This window comes from Theropithecus gelada, chromosome 16 (assembly GCF_003255815.1).
Source record: "Theropithecus gelada isolate Dixy chromosome 16, Tgel_1.0, whole genome shotgun sequence".
Classification (NCBI taxonomy): domain Eukaryota; kingdom Metazoa; phylum Chordata; class Mammalia; order Primates; family Cercopithecidae; genus Theropithecus; species Theropithecus gelada.
The window spans coordinates 63,321,269-63,333,336 of NC_037684.1; the positions used below are offsets into that span (position 1 = coordinate 63,321,269).

At 47.7% G+C, this 12,068-nt stretch overlaps 1 protein-coding gene across 2 annotated transcripts; it reads right to left on the reverse strand.

Annotated features, from left to right (window-relative positions):
* Positions 1-897: 897 nt before the first annotated feature.
* On the reverse strand, positions 898-6,326 carry CLEC10A (C-type lectin domain containing 10A). Of its 2 annotated transcripts, none has more exons than XM_025362489.1 (9): positions 6,073-6,326; positions 4,765-4,902; positions 3,992-4,108; positions 3,256-3,351; positions 3,097-3,168; positions 2,339-2,425; positions 2,090-2,244; positions 1,721-1,827; positions 898-1,582 (listed from the first exon to the last, which is right to left on the reverse strand). In XM_025362489.1, the coding sequence occupies exons 2-9, from the start codon at positions 4,823-4,825 to the stop codon at positions 1,414-1,416; spliced, it is 864 nt and encodes a 287-aa protein (XP_025218274.1). In that variant the 5' UTR covers positions 4,826-4,902; positions 6,073-6,326; the 3' UTR covers positions 898-1,413. The 2 variants fall into 2 exon arrangements, with proteins under 2 accessions (XP_025218274.1, XP_025218273.1); XM_025362488.1 differs by having other exon boundaries at positions 2,330-2,425.
* Positions 6,327-12,068: the final 5,742 nt, after the last annotated feature.

The following is a 12,068-nucleotide window of genomic DNA, read 5'->3' on the forward strand; positions in this document are numbered from 1 at the left end:
GTGGAGGTTGCGGTGAGCTGAGATCACACCATTGCACTCCAGCCTGGGCAACAAGAGGGAAATTCTGTCTCAAAAAAAAAAAAAAAGAGAGAAAAAGAAAAAAATTAAAATAGCTGAGATGTTTCCCCTGGTATATGCCGGATTGATTGAAAAAATAGAAATCTCCACCCCTCTCTATATCCATTCTCTATACAATATGAATGACTTTGTAGATCCTCCCCAACCCCCACTAAAAGGTGGGACCTATTTCTCTGATACTTGAACCTGAGCAGCCTTGGAATCTGCTTTGGCCAATAGGATGCAGAAGAAGGGATGGTTCAGTTCCAAACAAGGCTCTGAAGTCCTTGCACTCTTCCAATTTCTCTCTTGGACCCCTACCCAGCCATTCTGTGAACAAGGCCAGGCTAGGCTAATGTGACCCAGTCATCCCCATTGTCCCAGCCCAGAGCCAGCCAAATATGAGACATGGGAGCAAGGCTACCCTAGACCAGCCAACCCCAAGCCAACCCACCAGCTGACCACAGACGCATGAACAAGCCCAGCCAAGATGACCCAAACCTGACCAGACTGGACCTATAGCCTCATGAGCTATAGTCAATGCTTATTGCATAAGCCCTGAGCTTTGGGGTGGTTTGTTACACACCAACTGCTAACCAATACACCTGGGGATCTTATCTACCTCTCCCAATAACTCTGGGATCTTCAGAGAAATTAAACAATGGCTTTTCCTAAACATCCTACATTTATACCATCTTTAAGTGACAGAAAAGATTTGAACTCAAATCTGTATGAGAAGAAAATGCTATTTTCTCAATTGCATAGGACTTTCGAAGGCTTCACCTGGCTTCTCCACTCTGCCATTTTTAAATTGCCAAAAATCAAGCAACACAAAGTACATAAGTTCTCACGAGAATATATATTCACTTATATGAAGTATATACACGAGAGTGTATGATTTCACTTATATGAAGTTCTAGAAGCTCTAGAAGAGGCAAGGCCAGTTAATAGTGGAAAAACGGTAGACCACTAGTTGCCTGGAAACAGGGAAGTGGTTGGACTGCCTAGAGGCATGAGGTTGGGGGTGATGGCAGTGTTATCTATTGCGATCGGAGCAGTAGTCACCTAGGCACGCATATTTGTCAAAGTCATCTCTACTCTTTAAATGAGTGCATTTTTATTCTGTAAAAATTATACCTTCATGAAGTTGACTTTCAAAAGTTGGAAAAAAAATAAAAGCTTAAGAACTCTATACCATCCTTTTAAAGTTAGGGAGAAAAAACATTCAAAATGTTGGCAGTGCTCCCAGTCTCCCAGGGCTTATTCCTCTGCCAGAGCGGTCTTGAGGGGAGGTCCTGGGTAGAGTCCTTCTCCCCGCCGCCATTTCTGCGGCCAGGTGGTCCCACCAAAGGCAGCTCAGTGACTCTCCTGGCTGGCCTGGGTCAGACCAGCCTCGCAGACCCAGTAGTAGGGCCTCTGGCAGACGTCGTCATTCCACCTGCCGTCTGGGTGGAAGTGGGCACAGTCCTCGCCTCCGCCCAGCCCGTGCCCCTGCCAGTCGTCTGGCTGGCCTGGCTTCCAGTTCCTGAGAGGAGAAGACAACAGCAAGCTAGGAAGGGTAGGTGGAGTGGAATTCAGTTTAGGGGAGGAGAGGCTGGCAGTCAAATCCCTGGGGGGCAGCGCTGATGGAGAACATTGGCACAGAAAGCCAAAGTGCACTCACTGGAAGCCGGTCTCATAGTCTGTTCCATCCACCCACTTCCAGGCTCCTTCACGGTCACTGAGGCCCATCCAGGTGTATGCGAAGCTTAGATGTTCCTGGACAAAATTCTGGGTTGACAGAAGGGCAGTGGTGACTTCTCCCCATCCCAGCCAACTCCTTAAAGCAGATTCTCAACTTTAGCTCTTCGTTAAATCAGCTGAGGAGTTTGGGGATGTTTCTCTGGATGCTCAGGCCTATTAAATCGCTGAGGGTGTGGCACAGATGACAGTCATTCTGGAAGCTCCCAGATGATTCCAATGTGCGGCCAAGATTAAGAACTATTTCCCTAAATGGGACTTGTCTTAGGAACTGAGTACCAGAAGCCCTCACCTGCTCCTCCCTGGAGTTGATGACCACCAGGTGGGCGTTCTCCAGCTGGCAGTGCTTCTCAGCCTCGGCCCAGGGCATCGCAGAGCGAGAGAACCAGTAGCAGCTGTCTTGGTGCTCCACCCAGTTGACGGGGCAGCAGGTCCTTTCAGTAGAGGCTGAGTGGGAAGAAATAGAGTGGAGAGGTTGAGGCTCTGCCCATTGGGCCGTGGGCAGAAAAGCAGGGCCGGGTACTCCCCACACCTTCCTCACCATTGTTCTTGAGAGTAGCCACCTGACAGGTCAGTTTATTCAGGTCTTGCATCAGCCGCTGGACTCGCAGGAGCATTTCGGAATGAACTGGGACACACACAGATGGGCAGTGGGGACAGTGGCCTAGGTGTGCTTCTGCTTAGTGTGTTCCTGGAGCTCAGATGTCCCTGCACAGGGCCAAGCCCAGGAACTTTCCTTCCTGTCCCCACCCACCCCCTATATCATGGCCAGATACAGCCATCAGATACAAATCCGCTTTGGATTCCTCCACTCATTTCTCCAGCCTGCTCTCCAGAGAAAGCATGCCACTTTTTTTTTTTTTTTTTTTTTTTTTTTTTTTTTTTTTTTTTGAGATGGAGTTTCACTCTTGTTGCCCAGCCTGGAGGGCAATGACGCGATCTCGGCTCGCCACAACCTCCATCTCCCAGTTTCAAGCAATTCTCCTGCCTCAGCCTCCTGAGTAGCTGGGATTACAGGTGCCCACCACCACACCTAGCTATTTTTTTTGTATTTTTTTTAAGTGCAGATGGGGTTCCACCATGTTGATCAGGCTGGTCTCGAACTCCTGACCTCGTGATGCACCCACCTCGGCCTCCCAAAGTGCTGGGATTACAGGCGTGAGCCACCACGCCCGGCCTGCATGCTGCCTTTCAAGCTGCTGGTGAAGGGGAGGGCAGGTCAGCACCAGGAGCCTGTTCCCACCCCCACCTGCGTCTGAGAGCCTAGCCTCCCAGACCCATACTTGGAGGGTCTCTCACCTGCCTGCTGTTCCTGCTTGATAACCTCCACCTCAGCTTTCAGAGACGCTATCATTTCTTCCACGCTGCTGCCTGGAGGGCATGGAGACTTCACTTAGGGATCAACTTCCTCCTCCCTGGCCTGGCCCCAGCCCAGAGCCCCATCCAAGCCAGGCTCACCCTGGGAAGTCAGTGCCTGGATCTCAGCCACAGTGTTTGAGGTGAAGTTGCTAAAATCTGTTCTCAGGGTCACCAGGTCCCTCTGAAATTTGGAATCTAAACAGGTGGATGGGAAGGTCAGAGCTGGGATTCATCGGGTCCTCTGTGCCTGCGCCGCCCCGGGCCCTCCATAAGCATTGCCTCATTAGGTCCTCACGGCAACCCAGTGGGGCAGGCACTATTATTGTCCAGTATTGCCGATGAGGAAACTAAGACTCAGAGGGGTGAAGTAATTTGAGTACATAACCTAACTAATCAGTGATAGAGCCAGCAGCCATCCTATTTATGGGTCCATCAATTCTATCAGTGCTCCCACCACTGTTCCCATCAATCACTCCATCAGTGCCTCCACCACCATTCCCATCAATCACTCCATCAGTGCCCCCACCATTCCCATCAATCACTCCATCAGTGCCCCCATCACCATTCCCATCAATCATTCCATCAGTGTCCCCCACCGTTCCCATCAATCACTCCATCAGTGCCCCCACCAGTGCTTCAGTGGCCCTGTTGTGACCCCCATGACAGTTGGTAGCATTGTCCTCACCATGCCCCATTGTCATCTCCACAGCTGCCCCCAACACTGTGCCCTGCATTGCTCTTACTGCAGGCCTCACCTCTGCCCTACTGTAGCACCCCATTATTTATATTCTACCCCATTATTTATCTCTTCCCTGTCCACCCCTGTGACCCTCACTTTGGGATCCAACCACACAGATGATGACCAGCAGCAGGAGACCAAGGCCCAGGGACAGCAGGTGGAGGCCGGGCCCAGAGCGCAGACGCTGCAGGAGGGACTGGGGAGGAGGCAGCCCTGCAAGAGGAGAGGGTGTCAGGATGAGGAGGTTCCAGACATGACGGAGATGGGAGAAGGAGACGGCCCAGGGAGCTATCTAGTGAGGAGGGCTGGGCACAGGGGACACCAGGGGAGGGTTGGACAAGGAGGATTTTCAGATGGGGGATGCCCAGCCCTTTGACTTCAGGGACCAGCACAAGTCCTCAGTCACACAGGCCCCTCACACCCGTGGGGACCCACGTGCACACACACAGATGGGGGACGATGGCGATATGAGAGGTCCCATGGTCAGAGCTGGGGGCAAGGGCAGGAGGACATGGGGAGAGCTGGGGGCAGCCAGGCCCTTCATGGGCTTGTGCTCACCTACCTGCTGGACAGTCAGGTTCACAAATGAGTTTCCTTCCAAACCCAACTACTCATCTTCCCCTCCACCAATGTGCAGCTCTCGTCCCCACCCCACAGGGCATCAGAAGCTGGGTCCACTGTGATCCTCCCTGTCCCAGTCTTTCTGGGGACGTTGCATCCACTTCGCACTAGGCCCATCGGAGGCTGGGGCCTGACCTCCTCAGAGTGGGGACCCATCCGCGCACGTGGTGGAGGTACAGAAATGACAGGAGAAATCCTTCTGAACATATAAAGAGAGCATTTTAGGAGAGTTTCCCCTTTCCTCTTACCATTTCTAACCCCTTGGACTTTCTCCTCACTCTCCAAGTCTTGGAAGTTTTCATATGTCATTGTCAAGCTTGGGCCAGCACGGCTCTGCGGTTGTCACCTGAAACGGAGGCAGGGCCGGTGCCCAGGCTGGGGCAGAGCTGGGGCATAGGAGGTTGGGACTAGGTTGGAGCCAAGGGCAGGGCTGAAGTTGAGTTGGGAGATGAGGTTCAGGTTGAGAATGGGCCCAGGGTTAAGGCTAAGACGGAAATGGGCCTGGGTTTGCAGTTGAGATAGAATTGGGGTCGAGATGAGTTTGGGAGTGAAACTGGAGGGTAACGTTGGAGCTAAATGCATTGCTAGGACTGCCCAGTGGGCCAGTAATCAAGCAGGACTGGAGATTGTGTCTCATGCTAGGATTGGGATCGGTACGCAAGTTGGAGCCATGGATGGAATTGGGGTTAAGTTTGGTGCTGAATTTGGAAATAGAATAGAATTGAGGTTCAATTTTGGCTTTGGGTTGGTGTTAAGATTCAAGTTGAATATGGAGTTGGGGTTAAAGTAGGAGCTGGGTCGGGGGCAACAGGTGTGGTGGCTCATGCCTGTAATCCCAGCACTTTGTGAGACCAAGGCACACACATTACTTTAGGTTAGGAGTTTGAGACCAGCCTGGCCAACATGGTGAAACCCCATCTCTACTAAAAATACAAAAATGAGCCGGGTGTGTGGTGCACACCTGTAATCCCAGCTACTTGGGAGGTTGAGGCAGGAGAATTGCTTGAATCCAGGAGGCAGAGGTTGCAGTGAGTGGAGATAGTGCCACTGCACTCCAGCCTGGGCGACACAGTGAGACTCAGTCTCAAAAAATAATAATAATAAAGTAGGAGCCAGGGTTTGTATTGGGGTTAGGGCATGGCTGGGCTGGGGCTGAAGATAAAGCTTGAAATTGGCCCGCCATGAGGCTGAGTTTGAGTCTTAGTTTATTTTTATTTTTATTTATTTATTGAGACAGAATTTCACTCTAGTCACCCAGGCTAAAGTGCAATGAGGCCGTCTCAGCTCACTGCTTCCTCCGCCTCCGGGTTCACGCGATTCTCCCACCTCAGCCTCCCAGAGTCGTAGTTTATGACAGGGGATTGTGGCTGCTGTAACCCAATCTAGAATCCAGTGAAGGGCGTAGAGTCTCAAATCTTCTCATAGTAATTAAATCCCACACTGCCACCTTATATCTATTTTCATTTAGTCCCACCCAAGACCCAAAGTCCCCCTCGCCCTGCTTCCTCTGACATCCCCTGTCCCCTGGGTCTCACTGGCACCCACAGCACCATTACCTGTGGGAGGTCTGGAGGGTGTGATTCTCACGTTGGTTGTGAAGCAAGGACCAGAGTTGGGACGTCACTCAGAGTTGGAAGCGCTGTGTCCTGGAGAGCTGGGGTAGAGGTGACTGGAGTCCTGCTGGTCTTCAGTCTGAAATCCCAGGAGCCCTATCATCTGGGACACCCCATCCCCTCAACTTTCGACAGTAAATGAGAATGAACGGGGATTGGAACACACAGAGACCGTGTGTGGGTGGAGAGAGTTGGGTCTGAAGCCAGCTCTGCTCTCCTCCTCCAGGCCATGCCTACTTCCTTTTCTCTTTTTGGAGTTTCCTCATTTTTACCATCTGGGAGCAGGACTGGATAGAGGTACACAATCTGCTGTTGCTCCTCTACCCTACACTTCCTTTCACTTCCTGCCTCTACATTTCCCAGAATTGCTGTGTCTCCATCATCGCACCTCTGATCCTAGAGAAGCCCAGTCTGTGCTTTGGCTCAATGCTGGCCTGAGTCCCTGGCATCAGTATCCTCTAGGTCCCAGTCATTCAGCGGCTCAGCTCTGGCCTCACTCGCCTCACTCCACTCGGAAGGAGGGAAGGGGGTGACAGAGAATAGAACTTCTTGGCCAGAATAGGAAGGGAGAAGCCAAGGAAAACAGCAAACTCTTATTGAGTATCTAATCTGTGATGGGATTATGTCAGACACTTACCTTCCACAGACATTCCCCGCAAGCACCGGGGGAGGCATTTTGGATGATGAGCTAAGGCTCAGAGCCCAAGATCACACACAGCTTGTAAGGAGAAAGTTTGGCACCCTGCTCTGGCTCTCAGCACAGGCGCTGTCTTCATGAACAGGATTCCATTTCATCCCATGATCCCTGCCCAGCCCCTAAGGGAGCTGCCCTGAGTCCATGCACACATCCCTTTGAGTAGGAAGGAAACTGAGTATCTTACAAGGTGGAGAAGGAGGAGAAGAAATACATTTTAGGTTATATTTTCTATGTACATGGGGTTGTGTTCTGCTATGTGCTTTTTTTTTTTTTTTTGGAGTTAACAATCTATGAGGAACATTTCTCCGCATCAGTTTATAAAATGTACTTGATCTACCTGCACCTCATTTCATCATAGGCATCATAATTTATTTGTTTAGCATTTCTCTATTGACAGAAACCAGAAATTTAAATTGTGTCTTTTTCTTTTCTTTTCTTTTCTTTTCTTTCTTTTTTGTTTTTTTGTTTTTTTGTTTTTTTGTTTTTTTTTTTGAGACAGAGTCTCACTCTGTCACCCAGGCTGGAGTGCAGTGGCACAATCTCGGCTCACTGCAACCTCCATCATCTCCTGGGTTCAAGCGATTCTTCTGCCTCAGCTTCCTGAGTAGCCGAGATTACAGGTGTCCACCACCATACTCAGCTAATTTTTGTAATTTTAGTAGAGATGGCGTTTCACCATGTTGGCCAGGCTGGTCTCTAATGCCTGATCTCAGATGACCCGCCCACCTCAGCCTCCCAAAGTGCTGGGATTTCAGGCGTGAGCCACCACACCCGACCAGGTTGTTTCTGGTTTTGTTTTTATTTTGTATTTGGTATTTTAATTAGTATATGTTGCAGGTTATGTTTTTGGAAGCCAAGGTTGAGGCTGAATTTGGGGTGCGAGCTATTTATGAGGGATTAGCACTTCGAAAAGGAAAGTGGATGAAACGGTGCTGGGCAGAGGGAGAAGCACAGCACTTTGGAGCATTTCAACCAAACCAACAGGGAGCTCTGGGTTCAAACAATGCCAGCCCTGGGAGCTGCCCAGCATTGGACTGCCTGCCACAGGGTCCCGTAGAGCACCACCTTCTTCAGTCACTGGCAGTCAACCCTGACATGGGTGTGACCTCGGGAAGCGGCTGTCTGCAGGTTACACTCCCCACGGTGGGTCACCACATCCTTCCTAGAAGGGGGACCTGGGTAGCTCTCTGTGTGTTTACCACAGTCTTGCAGTGTATTCACGTATTAATTTGGAGATAATCAGCATTTTGACATAGACGAATCTTCCATGAAAAGAACATGGTATTATGATATCTCTCCATTCACTCACTTTTTTTTTCAGTCTGGTTCAGCAGGTTTGAAGCTTTTTTTTTTTTTTTTTTTTTTTTAAGTTCTGGGATACATGGCTGAACGTGCAGGTTTGTTACACAGATATACATGTGCCATGGTGGTTTGCTGCACCTATCAACCCATCACCTAGATTTTAAGGCCCACATGCATTAGGCATTTGTCCTAATGCTCTCCCTCCCCTTTCCTCCGACCCCCCAACAGGCCCCGGTGTGTGATGTTCCCCTCCCTGTGTCCATGTGTTCTTATTGTTCAACTCCCACTATGAGTGAGAACATGCGGTGTTTGGTTTTCTGTTCCAGTGTTAGTTTGCTGAGAATGATGGTTTCCAGCTTCATCCATGTCCGTACAAAGGACATGAACTCATTCTTTTTTATGGCTGCATAGTATTCCATGGTGTACATGTGCCACAATTTCCCTATCCAGGCTATCATTGATGGGCATTTGAGTTGGTTCCAAGTCTTTACTATTGTAAACAGTGCTGCAATAAACACATGTCCATTCACTCTTATATGTATGTATTCATCCATTTGAGTACTTATTGAGAGTCTATGGTATGCCAAGCACTTTCCTTCCTAAGAGGCAGAGTTCAAGAGTTCAAAAGTGAGCAGACAAACATGGCCTGCCTTCATAGAGTGTGCCTTCTAGTGGGTGACCAATCAACAAAATAAATGAGTAAAATACCCGTATGTCACATGGCAACAGTGCTTTGTGGGAAAAGAGCAGGGATATGAGATAGGGTCAATTTTTAATGTCCCTCAAGAATAGGGCCATTCTCACATTGCTCTAAATAAATACCTGAGACTTGGTAATTTATCAAGGAAAGGGGATTAATTGCCTCGTAGTTCTGCAGGCTGTGCAGGAAGCCTCTGCTCAGTTTCTGGGGAGGACTCAGGAAACTTGACGATCATGGTGGAAGGTGAAGGGGGAGTAGGTGCCTCACATGGTAAGAACAGGAGCAAGAGAAAGCCAGGGGATCAGATTTTAAATGACCAGATCTCGCGAGAACGCCCTCACTGTCATGAGAACAGCACCAAGGAGATGATGCTAAACCATTCATGAGAAATCCACCCCGTAATCCAATTACCTCCTACCAGGCCCCACCTCCAACACTGGGGATCACAATTCAAGATGAGATTTGGGCAGGGACACAGATCCAAACCACACCAGAGTGTCAAGAAAGGCCTCACTGGGAAGGCAATATCTGAGCAAAGTTTGAAGGAGGCAAAGAAGCAAGTCACAAGAGACTCTGGCAGGAAGAATGATCCAGGGAGAGGGCAGAGCAAGTGCAAAGGGCCTGAGGTGGGAGAACGTCTGGTGCATATGAGGATCATCCATTTGACAGAGTTGCCAGAGATTTTATAGAGAAGTGAGTCAGGGAGGAGAAGAGTAGACAAGCGATGGGGGCAAATGTGGGCCTTGTTGGCTGTTATTAAGGATTTGTTTTTACTCTGAGTCAGAGATGCAGACTTTGAAGGGGTTGGAGCAGAGGAATGACATAACTTGACCTATATGTTAACTGTAACAGTGTGTCTTTTGTGTTATGAATTTGATGAAGAAGAACAAGCTGGAAACGGGGGGCGAGGTAAGAAGCTGCTGTCATATCCAGGTGAGAAATGAGGTGGTCAGAAGTGTTGTGATTCTGGATATATGGTGAAGGTGGAGCAGACAGAATTTCGCTGATAAATTGCTTGCGGGTTTCATGAAAAAAATAGTTCTCCTAGTCCCCAAAATAAATTAAACATTGAGCATTTTCTATAAATTGCTGACTCCCTAGGAAAAACAAGTCTATCCCTGATGTTTGCAGTGCTGACGCCTGGGTATGTCATGACCTTTTGTGCGTATGAAAATCATGTGAGAAAAGCACTGGGTTTTGCCATCATGAATAGACTGATAAAAACTTGCTTGCAAAGGTAATCTTGCAGAAATTCCCTTTCAGTGCCTGTTGTGGTCTTAGTTTGGATTTCTTTGTCAGGTCCTGGCAAGCAATCTTCTTGTCTTTTCCTAAACGCTTCTGTTCCTGAGACCCCTTTCACAGTTGACAATGATCATTTCCCTCTTCCACCACATTTTCTGTGAATTCTTACCCTCTCCTAGAACCTCTACTGGTCAGGAATTTTTATTTTATTTTATTTTATTTTATTTTCAAGCTAGGAACAAGAGAAAGCACGCTCGTGCCACCAGTTCTCCATGAGATTCTTCCAGACCATACAGAAAGACAAGTGATTGGAACATGCAAAGGTTGAAAGCGAAAGAAAACTGTCATTATTGGTAAATGACATGATTGTCTACTTTAAAAATCTAGGAGAATCAGCCTCTCCTGGATTCAAGCGAATCTCCCACCTCAGCCTCCTGAGTAGATAGGACTACAGGCATGCACCACCACACCAGTTAAATATTCTACTGTGTAGAGAACAGACCTCACGATTGTTACCCAGCCTGGTCTCAAACTCCTGGCCTCAAGCAATCCTCCCACCTCAGCCTCCCAAGGTGCTGGGATTACAGGTGTGAGCCATCATGCCCAGCCTGTGTTTTCTTTGATAATTTTTATAGTTTCAGCTTTGATGTGTGTCTATGATCATTACGAATTATATTTTTTCATATATATACAGTTATTCCAGCACCACTTATTGAAAACATTTTTCTCCATTTAATTAACTATTTCTACCTATATAGTTGATAGAATTCATCAGAGAAGTCATCTGAAACTGGATATTTTCTTTGTTGAAAGATTTTAAATTGTGAATTTATTTGAATTCAGGTAAGTCTGTTCAGATTTCCTAATGCGTTTTTAGTTTTGATAATGTGTATCTTTCAAGTAATTTGTCCATTTTATTCTATTTATGGGCAAATTTGTTGGCAAAAACTTGTTCATATTATCCTTTTGATGTATGTAGGATATGTATTTATATTTTCTTTAATTCCTAACACTGGCAATTTGGGGGTTTGTTTGTTTGTTTTTGAGACAGAGTCTCACTCTGTTGCCCAGGCTGGAGTGCAGTGACATGATCTCGGTTCATGCAGCCTCTGCCTACCAGATTCAAGAGATTCTTGTGCCTCAGCCTTCCAAGTAGCTGGGATTACAGGCGTGCACCACCCTGCCCAGCTAATTTTCGTATTTTTAGTAGAAATGGGGTTTTACTATGTTGGCCAGGCTGGTCTCAAACTCCCAACTTTAAGTGATCTGCCCACCTTGGCCTCCCAAAGTGCTGAGATTACAGGCATGAGCACTGTGTCCGGCCAACACTGGCAACTTATGTCTTCACACTTTTTTCTATCAATTTTGTCAATTTTATCGATCTTTTCAGAAACAGTTTCTGGTATCATTAATTTTCCTTATTTTTGTTTGTTTGTTTATTTCATTGACTTCTGCTCTTATTTTCTTCATTTTTGTACGTTGGATATAAACATCTTTTCCTGGTCTCTTCAGGTAAAAGCTCAGATTCTTTGATTTTTGACCCTTTTTCTTTTTCTAGTTTAAGCATTGAATGTTTTACAATTTCATCTAAGCCCTGTTTGGATGTAGCATCTTCTCATTTTCACTCAGTTGAAAATATTTTCTTTTCTTTTTTTTTTTTTTTTTTGAGATGGAGTCTTGCTCTGTTGCCCAGGCTGGAGTGCGGTAGCGCGACCTCTGCTCACTGCAAGCTGCGCCTCCCGGGTTTACGCCATTCTCCTGCCTCAGCCTCCCAAGTAGGTGGGACTACAGGCGCCCGCCACCAGGCCCGGCTAATTTTTTGTATTTTTAGTACAGACAGGGTTTCACCATGTTAGCCAGGATGGTCTCGATCTCCTGACCTCGTGATCTGCCCGCCTCGGCCTCCCAAAGTGCTGGGATTACAGGCGTGAGCCACCGCGCCCAGCCAAAAATATTTTCTTTTTTTTTTTTTTTTTTTTTTTTTTTTTTTTTTTTTTT